This window comes from Calonectris borealis, chromosome 2 (assembly GCF_964195595.1).
Source record: "Calonectris borealis chromosome 2, bCalBor7.hap1.2, whole genome shotgun sequence".
Lineage (NCBI taxonomy): Eukaryota > Metazoa > Chordata > Aves > Procellariiformes > Procellariidae > Calonectris > Calonectris borealis.
This window is the reverse complement of record NC_134313.1, coordinates 1,654,627-1,672,723: the sequence shown is the minus strand read 5'-3', so window position 1 is coordinate 1,672,723 and position 18,097 is coordinate 1,654,627. Positions and strand designations below refer to the sequence as shown.

Genomic DNA, 18,097 nt, shown 5'->3' with positions numbered 1-18,097 from the left:
GACTATGGGGACACGGGGACGCAGGGCCATAGGGACACACAGCTATGGGGACATATGGACTATGGGGACACGGGGACGCAGGGCCATAGGGACACACGGCTATGGGGACACACGGCTATGGGGACACAGGGACGCAGGGCCATAGGGACACACGGCTATGGGGACACACGGCTATGGGGACACGGGGACGCAGGGCCATAGGGACACACGGCTATGGGGACACACGGCTATGGGGACACGGGGACGCAGGGCCATAGGGACACACAGGTATGGGGACACACGGACTATGGGGACACGGGGACGCAGGGCCATAGGGACACACGGCTATGGGGACACACGGCTATGGGGACACGGGGACGCAGGGCCATAGGGACACACGGCTATGGGGACACACGGCTATGGGGACACGGGGACGCAGGGCCATAGGGACACACAGCTATGGGGACACACGGACTATGGGGACACAGGGACGCAGGGCCCTAGGGACACACGGCTATGGGGACACACGGCTATGGGGACACAGGGACGCAGGGCCATAGGGACACACAGCTATGGGGACACACGGACTATGGGGACACGGGGACGCAGGGCCATAGGGACACACGGCTATGGGGACACACGGCTATGGGGACACAGGGACGCAGGGCCATAGGGACACACGGCTATGGGGACACACGGCTATGGGGACACGGGGACGCAGGGCCATAGGGACACACGGCTATGGGGACACACGGCTATGGGGACACGGGGACGCAGGGCCATAGGGACACACAGGTATGGGGACACACGGACTATGGGGACACGGGGACGCAGGGCCATAGGGACACACGGCTATGGGGACACACGGCTATGGGGACACGGGGACGCAGGGCCATAGGGACACACGGCTATGGGGACACACGGCTATGGGGACACGGGGACGCAGGGCCATAGGGACACACAGCTATGGGGACACACGGACTATGGGGACACAGGGACGCAGGGCCCTAGGGACACACGGCTATGGGGACACACGGCTATGGGGACACAGGGACGCAGGGCCATAGGGACACACAGCTATGGGGACACACGGACTATGGGGACACGGGGACGCAGGGCCATAGGGACACACGGCTATGGGGACACACGGCTATGGGGACACAGGGACGCAGGGCCACAGGGACACACGGCTATGGGGACACACGGCTATGGGGACACAGGGACGCAGGGCCATAGGGACACACGGCTATGGGGACACAGGGACGCAGGGCCGTAGGGACACACGGCTATGGGGACACACGGCTATGGGGACACAGGGACGCAGGGCCATAGGGACACACGGCTATGGGGACACAGGGACGCAGGGCCATAGGGACACACGGCTATGGGGATGCAGAGTCACAGGGCCATGGGGACGCGGGGCTCTGGGGACATGGGACACAGCACACAGGGCCCTGGCGACACCGGAGCCCGCGGGGACCCTCCGGCCCCACCCAGCGCCCAACAGGGGGCGGGGCAGTGCATCCCCGCCCCGCCCTTTCCCCTTCATTGGCTACCTGCCTCGCCACCACCCCCCACTTCCGCCTCTCTCTATTGGCTGGCAAGCCGGCGGCAGCGGGGCGGGCCGGAAGTGCCGGCGCCGCTCTGGGCCGCGCTCCCCGCGGCTCTGTGGTGGCGTCCCCTGAGGCGGAAGAGCGGGGCCGGGGCAGCGGCAGCGGCGGGAGACGGTGAGAGCGGCGGGTCGGGGGGGGCCGCGCCGGGATCCCCCCCCCTCGGCCTCCCCTCCTCGGCCGTCGCCCCACAGCGGAGCCTCCCCCCGCTGCCCCCTGGCCCGTCTCGTCCCCTGCGGGGCCCTCCGCCGGGCCTGCTCTGTGGGGACGCCGCCGTGTGTGTGTCCCCCCCCCCCTCCCCGGTACCTCGGGGGAGAGCCTTCCCCCACCCCAGCCTCAATTTACTGCTTTAATTTTAATTATCTGGCGCTTTCCAGCTTCCCCTCGGTGTAATCCATCAGGTTTCAGCCCCACAAGCCCATATATCACACGTTGGCCTGGATTTGCCTTTATTTCTATTAACGTGGGAGGGAATCGTGCATATTCTGTTCTTAAAGAGGTGGTTTATTCTAGTTTTTTGATGAGGAAAACGGTTTATTGTAGTCTTTTGATGAGGAAAATGGTTTATTGTAGTCTTTTGATGAGGAAAATGGTTTATTATAGTTTTTTGATGAGGAAAACAGTTTATTCTAGGGGTTTTTGATGAGGAAAACAGTTTATTCTAGGGGTTTTTGATGAGGAAAACAGTTTATTCTAGGTTTTTTTGATGAGGAAAATGGTTTATTCTAGGGTTTTTTGATGAGGAAAATGGTTTATTCTAGGGTTTTTTGGTGAGGAAAATGGTTTATTCTAGGGTTTTTTAATGAGGAAAACAGTTTATTCTGATTTTCTTCTTTTGGCAGCATTTAAAGCACAGTGAGGTTTATCGTATTCCTTGTGGAGAGAGAACTTTAAAAAAAAAAAAAAAGTGAAATAAAACCGAGGTTCTGAAAATGGAAGATTGAGTAGAGGGGTTTGGGACACAGAACGTTATTCTTTAATTCTGTCCTTTAAAAAATCACAGAATTTCAAGCCTTTGCCCCACTGGCAGAGTTCTAAAACGTCAGCAGCGAGTTGCGTGGATGGCAAATAAGAGAACTGCTGCGCGCCACGGGATTTCTTCCGCTTCCACAGCCTGCTCTCACCTCCCAACTTGCTTATTGCAAAGCAGGGGGGCTCGCCCTCGGACGGCCGCTCCTGTGTACCCCCTTAGTGCCCCGCGACTTCGAGGTGCTCATCCCGGAGTGAATTGCGCTGGTGGATTTGGTGTCCTGCTGGCGGGAGTCCCTCGGTAGAAAAAAGGAAGAGCGTGAGCGTGGTTTGCACCACCGTGGCAGGGCCCTGCCTCGGTGCCACGCATCTGGTTCTTGAATCTCTGGCTATACGCGTGAAATTAGCCACGTTGGCAGACCCAAGTGGATGCTACTTGAGGAGACCCATGATTTTCTGAGGGGGTTATTCCATTTTGAGACCAGACCTTCAGCCGCAGCAAACGAGCGTTGCCCAAAAGCAGTACAGCAGCGTTTGGATCGGGTCTCTGAGCTATCTTCCCGCCTGCTAAGGTTAAAAAATAAGACTCAAAGGGAGACAGCTCCTGTAGGAAGCTGCCATGATGAGCCCAAATACAAGGAAAGCTCCAGGATCTGATCAGGCATCGGGTGATTTTTTTTTTCCAGCACACGCAGTGATTTATCTTTTCCTAATACTTTAAAAAATGAGCTCTCTTGATATTAATCTCCAGTGAAGTTCCCAGTAACGCTGCCCTCCTCCTTGCTGATCTCCGTCCAGCCTTTCTGTTCAAGCTCTGCCTATGTTTTCCTCCCAGCCCACCCGTTTATTATTCTTGCGAACAGCTGCATTTGTGCTTCCTGCCGCAATGCCCCGAGTGTGTTTCTACTTCCCTTAATTGCATCTGCTCAATTCCTCCTCTCTCCACTTTCAAGTCTTAAGAAACTTCTACCATGTTGCCCGTAGCAGAGTCATCTTCTTTTCTTCCTTAATTTCCTCCGTGGCCTAGAAATGGGCACGTCTCTTATTTTCTGTGTATTGGCCAGGTTGGGCCAACCAGTCCTGTCCACCTGCAGGAAGAAGTTTCTATATTCACCCTTTTTTTTATGTTGTAACAAAAATCTGGGTCCTGGCTATGCGAGGTATGGTCAAAAATGAGATGCGGAGGGGTAAATTGCATGAAAACTTAGAATTGAACTAGAATTGAACTACTGCAAAAAGGTACTTCTGATTCCAGATATCTTAATTTTTTTTAATAATTTGTTTTGAAAGATGGTGATCTTTAGTGCCTCAGCATAGTAATATGGTAGGTGCTGTGCTTTGCGTATGTTTTTAATATTAATGTGCTTTAACACAACGTCAAAGAGCTGTAGTCGCAGACTAGAACTCCCTTTTTAGAGAATTTTTAAAAGGCAGAATTTAGCCTTTGCCCCACTCCTGCAAATCTTAAAAGAAAGCAGGAGGTGGAATCTAACGAGGCCGTTCTGGCTGTACAGCGTTGTAGAGAACAGGACAGACGAGATGCTGCTCTGTGCAACTTCTTACTGGGAGGGTTTAGTAGAGAAGACAGAGCCAGACTTGTCCCATGGATTCACAGTGAGAGGACAGGAGGCAACGGGGACAAGCAGGAACGTGGGAAACCTTGCTTAGATGGAATTTTTTCTTTTCCATCATGAGGGTGATCAAACACTGGAACAAGGGACCCAGGGAGGCTGTGGGATCTCTGTCGTTGGAGATACTCAAAACTCAACTGGGTGAGCAACCTGCTTTGAGCGTGGGGTTGGGCTCGAGACTTCTTCCAACCTGAATTCTTCTGAGCTCCTGTGCTATCATGCGTGTATCTTCACTGGTGTGACTCTCTCCTTTCTCACAACCCAGGGGAATGACGATGACCAGCCTCCTGCCCTCAGCAGGGGACGGAAACTGCTATTACATCCTGACAGAAGACTGTGCCTATGGCAGCAAGTACTTCCAAGCCGGGAACATGTGCTTCTGCAGCGAGAGAAGTTACCTGCGCAACTTCTCCGATGACAGGCCCCCGGCTTGCTTCTTGAAAGTCATCATGCTGGATGACAGCTCCACCGTCACGATAAACGTAGAAATCCTCCAGCCTGTGCGTGAGGAGTCGGCCGTTTTCCTCCTGGCCGTCAGCAGCCACAACGAACGTTTGAACTACTTCTTGGAAAGGCTGAGCCTAGAAGCAGCTTTGCGGGCCGTGCCAGGCCAAAAAGTGATGGTGGAGGTCGACCGGCAACATTTCCCTGGTATCATCCGCTACATCGGGAGCATTTACAAAAACACTTCGGCTGTGCTCTCTCCGTTCTTCTTCGGGGTGGAGTTACAGGTAAAGTGGCCGAGAAAGTAAGTTGCTTATTTTCCCTTTATGTTTGTATATGTAACCTGCCTTTCTGGTGTGTTTTCAGGGCGAGGGTGAAAACAGAGGGCGCAGCGATGGATCTTATCACGGCACTGAGTATTTCAAGTGTAAGCGGAACTGCGGGATCTTCCTGCCGTTTAGCAGAGTCCAGTTTACTCCCGTGCAGGACGACGACTACGTGAAACAGAAGCCAAAACCAGACACGGAGGAGGGGGTTCCTGTGAAAGTGGGAGATGCAGTTAGCTTCTACGTGGACGAGGTCCTCACAAAAGGAATAGCGATGGCAGTTTACAGGGAGGGAACCCAATGGTTTGTTAAAGTTTGTCCGGTAAGAGCCGTCTTCCTGCCTTTTCTTGGTTTGGGGGGATTTTTTTAAAAACTATATTATGGTGGGACATTAAAGAGAATGAGAAGGAATGTCCAAAAGGGACATGAGGTTACTTTTCAGGCCTGTTTGAAAAATTGGTTTGTATTCCGGGAATGTCCTATGTCTGATAAAGCATTTAGCTGATAGATTTTTCTCTCCTTTCAGGAAGAAGAAGGAACAACTGACATTTTCAGAGAAATCCCCTTGGACTCTGTTGTGAAGGAAAGCTTGCAAAGTAGGTTATCATCACATGTATCTGCCCTGTGTGGGGATTTAGCATTTATTTCTTCTCTGCAGGATGCTGATGAGCTGAAAGTCCAACAAAAGCTTCAGCTAGTCCCAACTAAGTCGTTCAGGAGGCAGAGAAGGTCCATAGAAAAGTCTCGAGTTCTGTTTCTCTGCATTAGGCAACTCAAGCTGAGCCTCCTCATTTATCAGGAAGAAGAAGAGAGGGTCTGATTGCAGTGCAGAAGTATTTCCTAGGGAGAAAGCACCACCGGTTAAAAAGTCTTTAATTTAGCTGTAGAAGGTGGAGCAGGAGCCTTATCCTGATGCCAGACGAACTCAAAGGCACAGATGCCAGCAGCGATGGTGTGAGTCATTGGGTAAGACAAGAAATTAGTGGAATCCCTCTGTTGCCATCAAAAGACACCGTGCAGCTGTCAGGGCCAGCCCGAGGGGAGGTGTCATTAGACTCTTCACTGAGTTGATTCATCTCACTGAAGGCAGAAAAATAATTTGGAAATAACCCCCCTGCTGCCTTTTCAGTAGCCTGAGACGGCTCTGTGAAGAGCTGGATTAGCTCCAGGGCCGGTGAGAGGAAACAAGGAGCAGGATCGTCCCCTCCCAGCCTGTTAGACCAGCTTGGCCGTATTACTGAAATATGTCCTGAGAATTACACCTTGTGTCTCTGGTGCTCAGCTTCATGCTTGTCTGTGTGGTCTATAATTTCAAAATAGACCTGGTATTAGGCGAGATCCAGAGGTGTCTGTCATTACGTGTTGACTTCCTACCTCACCTGACATTTTGTATTGCCCACTAGGTTTATTTTCCCCGTTTGAGTCCGACATGGGCTTGGGACACCCAAACCAAATGAAACGAGAGATAAGCGAGAGCGGTGAAGAGTGTGAAAGTGGGAATTCATGCCTGGAGGTGAACTCCATGGTCCAGATCACCTTGGACAAGGGAAATCAGGTTTCAGGAATCATCCGCTGGTTGGGCTACCTGCCCCAAATTAAGCACAAAATGGCAGGAGTTGAACTGGTAAGGAGCAAAATATTTCCTGCTGTGAGATTGTACATCAGAACAGGCAGGTCTGGGTTGCTCTTCTTTTCTCTTTAAAGACCTTCAGCTTGTAGATGTGTATCTCACAGCTTGACCTGGGCCTCTGACGTGTCAAAGTGTGAACTGTGAGGGCAAGCACACAACTGTGCCCTTCCTTAAACTGGGGAGGAGAGCCCGCGGCATGATTACGAGGGTTGGTTTGCTCTTTTCAAGAGCAACGTTACTGGAACGTGGGACGGAATAATCATGAATCCTACAAATGGCATCAATAAGTTCAAAACATAACCAGAATAAATAAAAACAGTCAACAAAATGGGACCAAACCTGTACACAGCTCTTAAGATATTAAATGGGGGGGTTGCACCTAATTTGTGGAAAGCCTGCTCTCATGTTATTCCTCAATGCTCTTTTCCCAGGATGAAGATAAGGGGGTGACTGCTGGCGAATGGCTGGGCAAATACTACTTCCACTGCGCTCCAAAGCGCGGCCTCTTCGTGAAGCTGCAGTCCTGCCAGCCCGACGTTCGCTTCCAGTGTTCGCGCAACAGTGACCTGAGCCTCGTGGATTATAGTAAGTTCTCCGGGGAGAGGGGAGACAGTGCCGTGCTGGGACAGGGCACGCTACGGAGAAGTCTCACGCGCAGCGTCTTAATCGGTGGTTTAATATTCTTTGCTTTCTTTGAGTGTTCCAAAAGATGTCAGTTTTAAGGATGCTGAGGTTGCCATGGTGGTATTTATAGGGCATGCCCCACAAGTGTGAGAGATGGTAAGTAATTTAATACAGGGATAACATAGACTAGGGCATTGAATATAGGGCAACATATTGTGAGAGGCTCTGAAAATGAGGCCTCGGTGGCATGGATGTATTGGAGAAGGGGAAGCTGGTAGGAAATGTTGGGGGGTGACAGAGGATAGGAGTCCAGAGCAAGTCTTTGCAAAGCATTGTGAACGCTGCGAGCAAGGCAAGAGCTCTTCTGCCTGTGGTTTTCAGGGCAGAAGAAATGGTCCTGTGTAATTGAGATTTGAATGCGGACAAGTTTTTTAGTTATAGGGCCTGGCCAAGCTACCATATCTTAAATGTTTTGCAAACACAGACCAAGCACATGGCTCTGGAGAATTGGAGGGGTAACTCGGGCCCATGGCCAGGATGTCAGGCGATAACGGTGTTGTACCTGGGGGCTGAGAAAGAAGAGGGAGCTTGGAAAGGGAGAGAGGATTAAATCAATTTTAACTTAGAGCTTGATGTGACGATAAGATATTCACAAGAAGATGCGGGGAAGAACAGGTCAGTATTTTCATTTGAACAGGAAGAAATTCCTCCAGAGCAGAGAAGACAGTGTGAACTAGCCATTTAGAAATTGTAAATGAGATCACTGTAAACGAGAAGACACGATTCCTGTAGGGACTGCCCAAAAACTGAGCGTAGGGACAAGGAAGAACGTCTTAAGGATATGCTGAAGAGAGGGGATTGAATTACAAGGGGAGAACGCTGAAGAAACCAGAAAAGACCAGATTGAGAAAGCCACCTTTGAAGCTTAAGGAGACGACTGGCCAGCGGGATGAGGCTATTAAAGCACAGTTGCCCGTTTGTTCCCTTGCTACTGAGGTCGCAGGTCTGTCAACAGAGAGATCCCAAGCTTGCACATAACACAGCATCAGCTCGTTTGTAGCTCTTTTTGTCTTGGCATAACGATGGCAGAGGCAGTATGGATTGCTAGGGCATGTCTCTGGTGAAGAAGAGATGGTTTGGTTTTGTCTCCGTTTCCAGTAGGTGAATTACTCAAGAGACGAGTCTTCATCCCAGCATGGTTGAGTCCCAGCAGGAGCAGCGCAGGAGAGCGTGGTGCTGACTTCTGAGCGGAGCAGACTTCTGGGGCATCGGGGAAGGGCAGAGGTGGGAAGCTAAAGGGAGTTGCTTCTGTTCTTTCTTTTGCAGGAGGGCAGGAAGTTCTTCCACAGGCTCCAGACAGTTTTCCTCCCCTCACGAACGAGGCAGCGGTGCGTGTCCTGCGAGGGCGGATGAAGGGGATCCAAGGCCACTGTAATTCCTGCTATATGGATGCAGCTCTCTTCAGGTAAGGAGCTTGGGTGTTGCCGTTTTATAAAAGGAGTGCTTTTTTAATTGGGCAGAGCCCTAAACTGCAGCACTTCCCTGGACTTCCAAGGTGGCTGGAAATTTACCCAGTATAGAGCAGAACAGAACTGTGCGGAGACGCAGCCTCGATGCTTGCTGCTTTTTGATCTCCTTCCTAATCTGGTACGTTCCCAGGCCCTGAAGTATCCCTCATGAGTACCTAAGGTACCCGTGTGTCTGTCATACAGGGCAGTGAGAGATCGTAGCTCTCTGGACTTGGACCGTGCTGACTCTGTCACTGGAGGTAATGGCTGGAAACATTTCAAAGAAACGGCCCAGGAGGTCCCAGCTTCACTGTGCACTGTTTGGAGAGGAAAAGACTCAGTGGTGCCCCCCCCATGAGCGGTTTTGGCTGCAAAGTATGAGATTTCATTCTCTCTGAGCTGTTTCCTTGCTTACTACCAGTGTTCATTAAACCAGATGAGGTTTATCTCATTGCGGAGATGCGCTGTCACTCACCTTTCTGTAACTGCATGCATGGACTGTTGAAAATAAAAGCCACCAACTCGCCAGGCACAACGGTTTGGTTCCAACTATTGCTGCAAACCCATCAGGCTTACACAGCACACTTTTTTCACAGCCTCTTCTCCTGTACGTCCGTGCTGGACTCCATGCTCTTCAAGCCCTTCCTACTGTGTGACAGGAACGTCCAGAGCATTCTGCGGGATGAGATTGTTAATCCCCTCCGAAAGTGAGTATAGTATGTGGGAATCCTGGAAATCGTCCATTTGCCTTCTCTGCTGCCCTGCCAGATGGTACCTATCACTGAGGGACAGCGTTACCTGGAGGGTTTCTCCTGCCAGCCACATCCAAAGGTCTTCGTATCAGGTTTCTCTTCCAGTTGTTCCCTTCCTCAGGTTGCAAGGCTGTCATGACTCCTTCTGCGTGTCCATGAGTCTCTCCTGCTCCGAAGGAAGCCTTGTGAGCTGTAGTTCTCAGTGAAAGGATGAAAGGGAGATTCCTGGGGTTGAGATCACCTCTGTGGAGGAACCCTGGAGCTGATGAAGCAATGGCATTGCTTTCATCAGCAGTTAGACCCAAAGGCAGTATGCAATGCCAGGCTGGATGCGGGTAGACCATGGCATGAGAGCTAAATTCTCTGGAATTTGAATCAAAGATACCAGGTTATTTCTTCATCCTCCCTAGAGAGGTGTGGAAGAGAGGCATGGAGAGCTGATTGAACATAAGACATTAGCATCTTCCTTGAGGACCAGCATCCTGGCATTGTCTGCGGAAATACAACCCTAGGGTGTTCTGTGATGCTGAGATTTGATTGAGAGCAGCCCTGCAGAGAAGAATTTGGGGATGAAAAATTGGCCATGAGCTGGCAATGTGCGCTGGCAGCCCAGAAAGCCAAGCATCTCCTGGGCCACATCCAGAGCAGCGTGGCCAGCAGCTTGAGGGAGGGGATTCTGCCCCTCTGCTCCGCTCTGGTGAGACCCCCCTGGAGCACTGCATCCAGCTCGGGGGTCCCCAGCACCAGACAGACATGGACCTGCTGGAGCGGGTCCAGAGGAGGCCACGGAAATGGTCTGAGGGCTGGAACAGCTCTGCTATGAGGAAAGGCTGAGAGAGTTGGGGTTGTTCAGCCTGGAGAAGGGTCTAGGGAGACCACCTTGTGGCCTTTCAATATAGAAAGGGGGCTTATAAGGAAGATGGAGAGAGACTTTTTACCGTGGCCTGTAGTGGCAGGACAAGGGTCAGCAGTTTTAAACTGAAAGAGGGTAGGTTTAGATTAGAAATAAGGAAGAAATGTTTTACGATGAGGGTGGTGAAACACTGGCACAGGTTGCCCAGAGAAGTTGTGGATGCCCCATCCCTGGAAGTGTTCAAGGTCAGGTTGGACGGGGCTTTGAGCAACCCGATCTGGTGAAAGATGTCCCTGCTTATGGCAGGGAGGTTGGACAAGATGATCTTTAAAAGTCCCTTCTAACCCAAACCATTCAATGATTCTGTGATTTTAAATACACTGGAGAGATTGTCTGCAGCTGCTTCTTGTTTCTAGGACTGGCTTCGTCAGGGCTAGGAGTGTGATGCACCTTAGGGAGCAGCTAACTGAAAAGGGCCAGTGTTCAAGCTTTACCAACGCTGAGAAAGGTAAATGTGCTCTCTGCGGCCTTCCCCGGGCTGCTTCGCTGTGCGCTGCCTCATCCAGGCACCAGGCTGACAGCTTAATTGTACGCTTCTCCCAGGCACGTGCATTAGTTTGCCTGCTGTGCTGTTCACTTATGTAAAAATGCACATGTAAAATACTTTCAGCTTTTAAAACTCTGCAGACTTTTCAACTGAAACTTGTCTTGAAGTTTGATGGAAAGATAGGAATTGCTGGGTCTCTACCTGGTGGTAGCTGTTGCCCGGAGGGGAGAGGAAGATCTGTGTGAACAGAATTTAAACAAGAGAAATTTCCTTGACCTTTATACTTTGAGTTACACCCTGATAAGTCCATCCCTGATGTCCCTGCTAGAATCCAGCTTGATTTATCATTTTGCCAAGATCAACTTGTCTTTGAGTTCCGATAAGTTATTTGAGGTTCCTCAAAGACTGTAGCCTGGTTAAAATAAGTCAGAAAACACCTACAGCTGAAACCCACCAATCTCTAGTTGCAATCACCACGTTCTCATCCATGCACAGCAAGACCCCATGTAGTTTACAACAAGGAAACGGATTACACCAATGCCAAACATCGCTGCAACGATCTCTAAGTACCTAGATACTAAACAAGTGGCATTGATTCTTCCAGAAACAGCAGGTATCTTGTCAGTGAACAGCACTTGTGTTTTGTACTGTTGCGTGTTTATTTTAGCCAGGGATAGTTTAACTGTTCCATTTCTTGAATTTCCGTAGCTGTCCCAGATTTCACTTTGAGTTTATACTTTTGGTGTTAGCCGTAACTGTCCGTTAAGGTCTCTGAGATAGTGTTGCTGTGATGGCCTGGCTTGTAAGAGTGCAGTATCTGAGGGCTGGCTTGCTTTTTTTCATGCTCACCCTAGGATTTCTGCATTAACCAAGTGCTCTCAGCTTTCAGCCCAGTTGTCCCCTTACCTAGAGTAAAAGAGGAGATTCCAGGTGCGCGAAATGCTGGCTCATGTTTATCTGGCAGCTTTTGCCTTCTGGATGCTGTGAGGCAAGGCAGCATTCCTGGTGTGGTGTGACCCATGCTTTTCTCTGACCTTCCAGATCCTGAGGAGTTCCTCAATCTCATCATGCATCAGATCCTGGGAATAGAGCCACTCTTGAAACTGCAGTAAGTTTCCATATCTAAGCGATACAATTTACCCATACCAGGCTCATTAGTTATCCAGCTCACGATCGCTGGGTGTTGCTTGCACCTTTTCACGGAGGCTTTGGAGGCACAGCTCAGTGAGTTGTGTGCAGCTCCTCTCTGCTGTCCGTGTGATCCTGCTTGTTGTGATCTTGTCCCAGGTGACGCATCCAGGAAAAGACACTTCTAAACTCTCCCTGGAGGTGCCACCTTCAGAAAATGATGATTAAAACCTTGTCTTATCCTTAGGGAGAGCCAGCAGTGGTTTGAGAAACGTAGTGTCCAACTTCAGTGCAGAGCCAGCAGGATTTGACAGCCTTTGGATGCGTTTGGGTTGTGTCCAGACTGTCAAGCTGGCTCAGGTCCTGCAGCCTCTCAAACAGGCAGTCCATGGATGCAGTCCCAGTTTTTCAGGACTCTACAAAGAGGATGAGAGGTTGAAGGAAGCCAAAAATAACTGTGCTGTTGAGGAGCATAGAAGGGGATTGTTCGGTTTCTGTGCTTCTTTGTTGAGACGTCAGTCAAGCCGTAGATCGTGAAGTACTCGGAAAGGCTGAGCACAAAGGAGACTCTGTACTGCAGCTTCCCTGCAGAGGGTCATCTGAAGGAAATCCTTTCTCTGCTAGCTCAGGGACGTAGGGGTTGTGGGAGATCTTCTGCACACAACTCACCTTTTGAATGCACTGAGTTTTGCTCTCTGGCTTTTGTATGTACAGTTATAAATAGATCTTTCATCTGAGAAGGAGTTTGCTGATTGTGCCATAGCGCAGTGGATTTTAAAAAAATACTGAAATGTCTTTTAATATTTACATTGACGAGGGGAAACCGAGTTTTACTTGTAGGAGCAGGATGTGATGCTATGGCCGGATAATGAGACTGAAGATGGTACTTGTATCCTCCTCTCATGACATGTTTTCTGTATTTCTGGGTGGAAAAAGGGCTTCGCGTCAGTGTCGCACCAAGCAGCCCTTGGTGCCTTGGGCCCAGAAGCTCTTGCAGGACAAAACCCGTATGTCCTCCGGGAGCTCAGATGTTTGTGGCACCACGTAAACAAGCCCCGTGACCACTCCTTGCAGGTCAGGAGGCCAGAAGGAGCAGGACTGTTACTGTTACCAGATATTTATGGACAAACAGGAGGATCTGGTGGTTCCTGACGTGCAGCAGTTAGTGGAACACTCCTTCCTGTCCTCCGATCTGAAGCTAGTGGAGGTGAGCCCAGCTACCTTCTGCCTACGCTGCTATCTGCTGCCTCTTTCTTGCTTCCTCCAACGTACCTGTGCCTGCCAGTGAGTCTGCGGTGGCTCTAGTGTGTTTTATATCCAACACTGCAAAGCAGCAGCATACAGCCACAAGAGAGAGGCCTCGGGGAAACTGAGCATGACCTGGGAAGAGGGCTATGCTTTCCCTGTTGCCGTTTTGTCTCGTGAATAACTGGAGCAGAAAGTCTTTACTCCCAGCAGCAATATGGAGAGAAGAGTCTCTGGGGCTTGTCTCTTCTGGCAGAGTTACTCGTTTGCCTTTCTTTTCCCAGATCCCATCTTGCTTCATTATCCAAATGCCACGTTTTGGGAAGGAATATAAAATGTTCAGCAAAATCATTCCTTCCTTGGAGCTGGATATAACAGATCTGCTGCTTGACAGTAAGTTGTTGGGCAACGGCTGGGACTGTGAGCAGCCGGGTGACAGGTCTCGCCTCTTTTGTGTTGTGCGCAGATGTAAGGTGGGATCAGGGTGTGATTTTTCTTCCCTGAACACCAGTTTTGGCAGGACAAGTTGGATTTCAGGTGAGATCTGGAGAAGACGCATCCTGTTGTGTCCTGCAGGTCCCAGGGAGTGCTGCGTGTGCGGCAACGTTGCCACCCTGGAGTGTTCGGAGTGTTTCAAAGACAAGGTATTTGCAGCTACGGGCCTGAAGCAGTTCTGCAGCTCCTGCTCCAGACAGGTATTCATTTTCTTTGGCTGCTCATGAAAGCTGCCTTGGTGGCTGACAGCAGATTGAACCCCCCAAAATACCCATGTTTCCCCTGCTTTCCCCATCAGCTGCGCGGGTGGGGTTAGGCACCACACGTTATTGAACCCTCTGCTTACGTAGAGCCTAAATAAGCACTGATCCTGCACAGACTGAGCGCTGGCCCCTCCACGCTGTCTCACCAGGAGCGTTCCTACAGCTTTCTGGCCTTTCTTAGAGGGTGGCAGGCTCCCATCTCAGCTTCTTGCTGCCAGCCTGTTGACTCAATGCCATTCCCTGGCATGCAGGGACCATGGGATTCAGATCAGGGGGGAATAAACCGGGGGTCTGACCCCTGCCCACTTTCTGGCAGGCCAGGTTCAGTTCTGCCCGTTCAGCAGTGCCACCCCGTCATCTCTCCTCAGGTTCACTCCCACTACCGACGCAAAACGCACAAGCCAACTAGGCTGCACGTCCCAGAAGAGTTTCACAGCCGGATCTCCTGGGGCAGCCAGCAGGTCCCTCGTGAGAAAATGGAGCTCTTCGCGGTGCTCTGCATCGAGACCAGTCATTACGTCTCCTTTGTGAAATACGGCCCTGAGAACGAACACTGGATGTTCTTTGACAGCATGGCTGACAGGCATGGTGAGGACGTGGTGGGCTTGGAGCTTTGATCGCAGCCAGGCGCTGCACGGTGGGCAGCTGCGAGGGTCTGCAATGCTCGTTGTGTAGGCGCTGGTCAGTCCACTTATTCCTCTGAAGCCCCCTACACGATTTAGGCTCTCTCTGGACCCTGCTTCCAACAGTGATCATTTAAGTAGACCCCAGAGAAGAGTATGGCCAGGCCAAGCACGTGCGAGTTCCTCCTAGTGCTTTCGTCCTCTGGCTGTGTTCAAACAAGGGAGTTGTGGAGGCAGCTGGGACTGGCTGCCATGTGGGCAAGGACTGTTCTCCTGTCCTTCCCCACTTTGTTGTTGGCCTCCAGATCTCTCAGCTAAGGCACTACGTTACTGTGGAGTGTGACGGTATCTGCTTGAGCTGTAGGTACTTGTCCCTTGGAACCTGATTTGGACTTTTCTCCTTCTTTCTGGGTTAGGTGATGAAAACGGCTTCAACATTCCCACGGTAACGCTCTGTCCCGAAGTTGCCAAATACCTGGACTTGCCACTGGCTGTGCTGGCCCTGGAGCAACCTCGGGACATGGATGGAGTGGCCAAGCGCCTCTTCTGCGACGCCTACATGTACATGTACCAGAGCAAGAAGATGGCGCTTTACAAATGACACTGCCTTGGGCTGGTGGCACAGAGCGGTGAGGCATCGGAAACATGAGCTTGGATCAACCCTGCAGTTCGTGATCGGTGAAAGCAGCTGAGTCTGGGTGCACTGAGCTTGCACTTCTGCCTCTTCTTACCTCTTCCAGCGTCTGGTACCAAGCTATCCACATCAGCCTGTCTGGATTTGTTAAATCCTGTATCTGGCCTTATTGAGTGATAGTTTGTACTTCCAGCAGACCTGGACTCTGAATTATTTACATTCAAATTCATTCTCATCTCCTACCTTCCCTTTCCACCCTCCTTCCTCCGCAGGCACTCTGCAGCTCTGCCCTACCTGAGAGTCCTCCCCAACATCCTTTTCTCCCTGCCAGCCCTTCCCTCCAAAGCTGAGGACCAGCATCTAATCAAAACACGAGCAGTTACCCTCAGGTTTGCAAAGAGCGCAAGAAAACCACAGCCTCGCCCTGCGTAAGACATCTTCACGTGGATTTGTGGAGTGAGAAAACAAGGTGTGAGCTGCACCAGTGTGGTCAAGAGATGGGTCAGGACGAGGGTTTTTCTTGAGGTCTGGGATGTGACTCCACATCTAAAGCTGGGTCCCAGAATTGTCTGCACTTCCCTTATCCAGCACTAATACTCTGGCACTTTTACCCACCATCCCTTATTTTCAACCATGAGATTAATTGGATGTCTTGAGCTGCAAATATGCTTTAAAAATACATATTTTTGTAAGAACAAAACTGGAAGAAAGATGGAGCAGAGGGACAGCATGTAAGCTCATTATGCTTCCTCTTTTTTGCAAAGTCTGCACTATTGCTACATGATCGGGTGTTTTAACCTCACTTTTAGCACTTACTGTCCCATCTTTGCATCCACTTCTGAGATCTTGCCAAAGATCAGTAACAGAATTCCAAGGGCAAAAATGGAATAAATGAGCACTCTTGCATTTTCTGCCGTGACTGCAGTAAGGATGAGGGTCTCTGAGTGGGAGCTGGTATTCCTTAAGTTAAATAACTTAAATTTGCGAACGGGGGGTTCTCTGTCATTAAGCACATCCTGTCATGGCAGTGGGAAGCTGTTATGGGAGTCAGTGCTATATGAACTGGGTTGGCCAGATTCCAGATTGCACTGACCGGACACCAAAAGCTCGAGGGACGCATCCAGCAGCCCCAGATGTGCAGCTGTAATCTCCCTCCTGCTCTTTTTTCCCCTTTAATGCAGGGTGCAGTAATTGTAATACACAGCCTGTAGCTTTCTATCGGTCTTGTTGGCTTGGGCCGTGCGATACGCGTGGTTTAGGATCTTTTTTGCTGACAGCAGGGTTGTGATGCTAACTGGGACCTCAACAGCTTGATGGTTGTATCGGCTTTCTGGTGTGTCCCTTATTTCTATATGTGGTGGCCGCAAAAGACAGCCGGTGTGTAATGAACCCAGATTGTTAATTCACAGTTAATGTTTTGAGAGCAATGCTGTCCAATTCAGCTTCCAAATGTCCCTCAGGATGAGCATTTGGTCCTCAACACCAAGTTGACCACGAGGCAGCAATGTGTCCTCATGGTAGAGAAGGCAAACAATGTCCTGGGCTGCATTTGGAGAAGTGTTGCCAGCAGGTCAAGGGGGGTGATCCTTCCCCTCTGCTCAGCACTGATAAGGCCACACCTGGAGTACTGGGTCCAGTTTTGAGTTCCCCAGTACAAAAGGGATGAAGAGAGTACAACAAAGGGCCACGAAGATGATGAAGGGACTGGAGCATCTCTCCTACGAGGAAAGGCTGAGAGAGCTGGGACTGTTCAGCCTGAGAAGAGAAGGTTCGGGGGATCTCATCAATGTCTATAAATACTTGAAGGGATGGTGCAAAGAAGACTGAGCCAGGATCTTCTCCATGGAGCCCAGTGACAGGACCAGAAGCCATGGGCACAAACTGAAACACAGGAGGTTCTCTCTGAACATCAAGAAATACTTCTTCACCAGGAGGTTGACAAGCCCTGGCACAGGTTGCCCGGAGAGGTGGTGGAGTCTCCATCCTTGGAGATACTCAAAATGGTTCTCAAAACAGACAGAGTCAAAACGGTTGAAGAGTCTGTTTAGGGGTAAGAGAGATGGTGGCAGATCTAGCAATGGATGGTCCTGAGGATGGGTTTACCCTGCTCCTGCTTGTGAACTGACTTACAAACCTCTGGCTGATCCTCTGCGACCATAGAGAGGGCTAAGGTGCTGCTGTCTCGCTGTCTTTGTCTACTTAATGTTGCTTTTCATTCCTTTTCTCCTAAGAACTCAGGACAGTCTCTACTCAGGTATGCTGGGGGTTGGGCTCTTTTATCTCTGATGCTTCTGTTCTAAAAATGTAAGTTTTAATAGCAAACTGTTCTTGGGTTTTCTGCAGTTTTTTCCTCTCTTAAAATGCTGTGTGATACAGTGCCCACAGCTGGATCATTGCAAGAGGGAGGTCCAGCTCGTTGGGTTTTTTTAGAAACAAGAGACCACCAGGCCTTGTTCGTTAAGCTCTTTTAATTTTTTTTCCCCCATCAACATGTGCTGCAAAGATCTAAACAAGATCTAAACCACAGCTGTTCCTGGGGGGTGTGCAATGTAGGCAGAGGGTTGGTGCTTGGGGATGCGCAGGTGCATCTCGCTGGGGATTCTCCTCTTGCCCTCCCTCACTGAGCCTCTCTGGGTCTGGACATTTTACAAGCTCAGGGGAAAGGATTTACTACCTCCCTGTTACGGATTTGGGTAGGATTGGAGAAAACATGCATGTCTCAGAGAAGATTCAATATCTGTGCAGGTTTTTTTTCCATTCCATGCAACAACTTTTCTTGACCCTGTTTTGATAGAGCCTTCAAACAGTCATTGCCTGGGCATGAGATCTATCCCCA

At 50.4% G+C, this 18,097-nt stretch overlaps 1 protein-coding gene across 8 annotated transcripts; it reads left to right on the top strand.

Moving 5' to 3' along the window:
• The first annotated feature begins 1,595 nt into the window (after nucleotides 1-1,595).
• On the top strand, nucleotides 1,596-17,722 carry LOC142078476 (ubiquitin carboxyl-terminal hydrolase CYLD-like). 8 transcript variants are annotated; one of them, XM_075141029.1, is made up of 17 exons: nucleotides 1,617-1,706; nucleotides 2,593-3,882; nucleotides 4,254-4,330; nucleotides 4,455-4,920; nucleotides 5,000-5,281; nucleotides 5,486-5,555; nucleotides 6,363-6,583; nucleotides 7,021-7,174; nucleotides 8,540-8,678; nucleotides 9,318-9,428; nucleotides 10,743-10,834; nucleotides 11,915-11,981; nucleotides 13,076-13,208; nucleotides 13,531-13,639; nucleotides 13,823-13,941; nucleotides 14,373-14,592; nucleotides 15,044-17,722. In XM_075141029.1, the coding sequence occupies exons 2-17, from the start codon at nucleotides 3,880-3,882 to the stop codon at nucleotides 15,226-15,228; spliced, it is 2,448 nt and encodes an 815-aa protein (XP_074997130.1). In that variant the 5' UTR covers nucleotides 1,617-1,706; nucleotides 2,593-3,879; the 3' UTR covers nucleotides 15,229-17,722. The 8 variants fall into 8 exon arrangements, with proteins under 8 accessions (XP_074997134.1, XP_074997133.1, XP_074997130.1 ...); XM_075141032.1 differs by lacking the exon at nucleotides 2,593-3,882 and having other exon boundaries at nucleotides 1,616-1,706; XM_075141028.1 differs by lacking the exon at nucleotides 1,617-1,706 and having other exon boundaries at nucleotides 1,724-3,882.
• The last annotated feature ends 375 nt before the right edge of the window (nucleotides 17,723-18,097 follow it).

What these genes read in the sequence shown, in the direction of transcription:
- LOC142078476 (XM_075141027.1), top strand. Translation starts at nt 4,227, where the DNA reads ATGGAATTTTTTCTTTTCCATCATGAGGGTGATCAAACACTGGAACAA. An exon ending in GGTTTGTTAAAGTTTGTCCG is followed by an intron (nt 5,282 to 5,485) that starts GTAAGAGCCGTC and finishes CTCTCCTTTCAG; the next exon opens with GAAGAAGAAGGAACAACTGA. An exon ending in CCTGAGCCTCGTGGATTATA is followed by an intron (nt 7,175 to 8,539) that starts GTAAGTTCTCCG and finishes TTTCTTTTGCAG; the next exon opens with GAGGGCAGGAAGTTCTTCCA.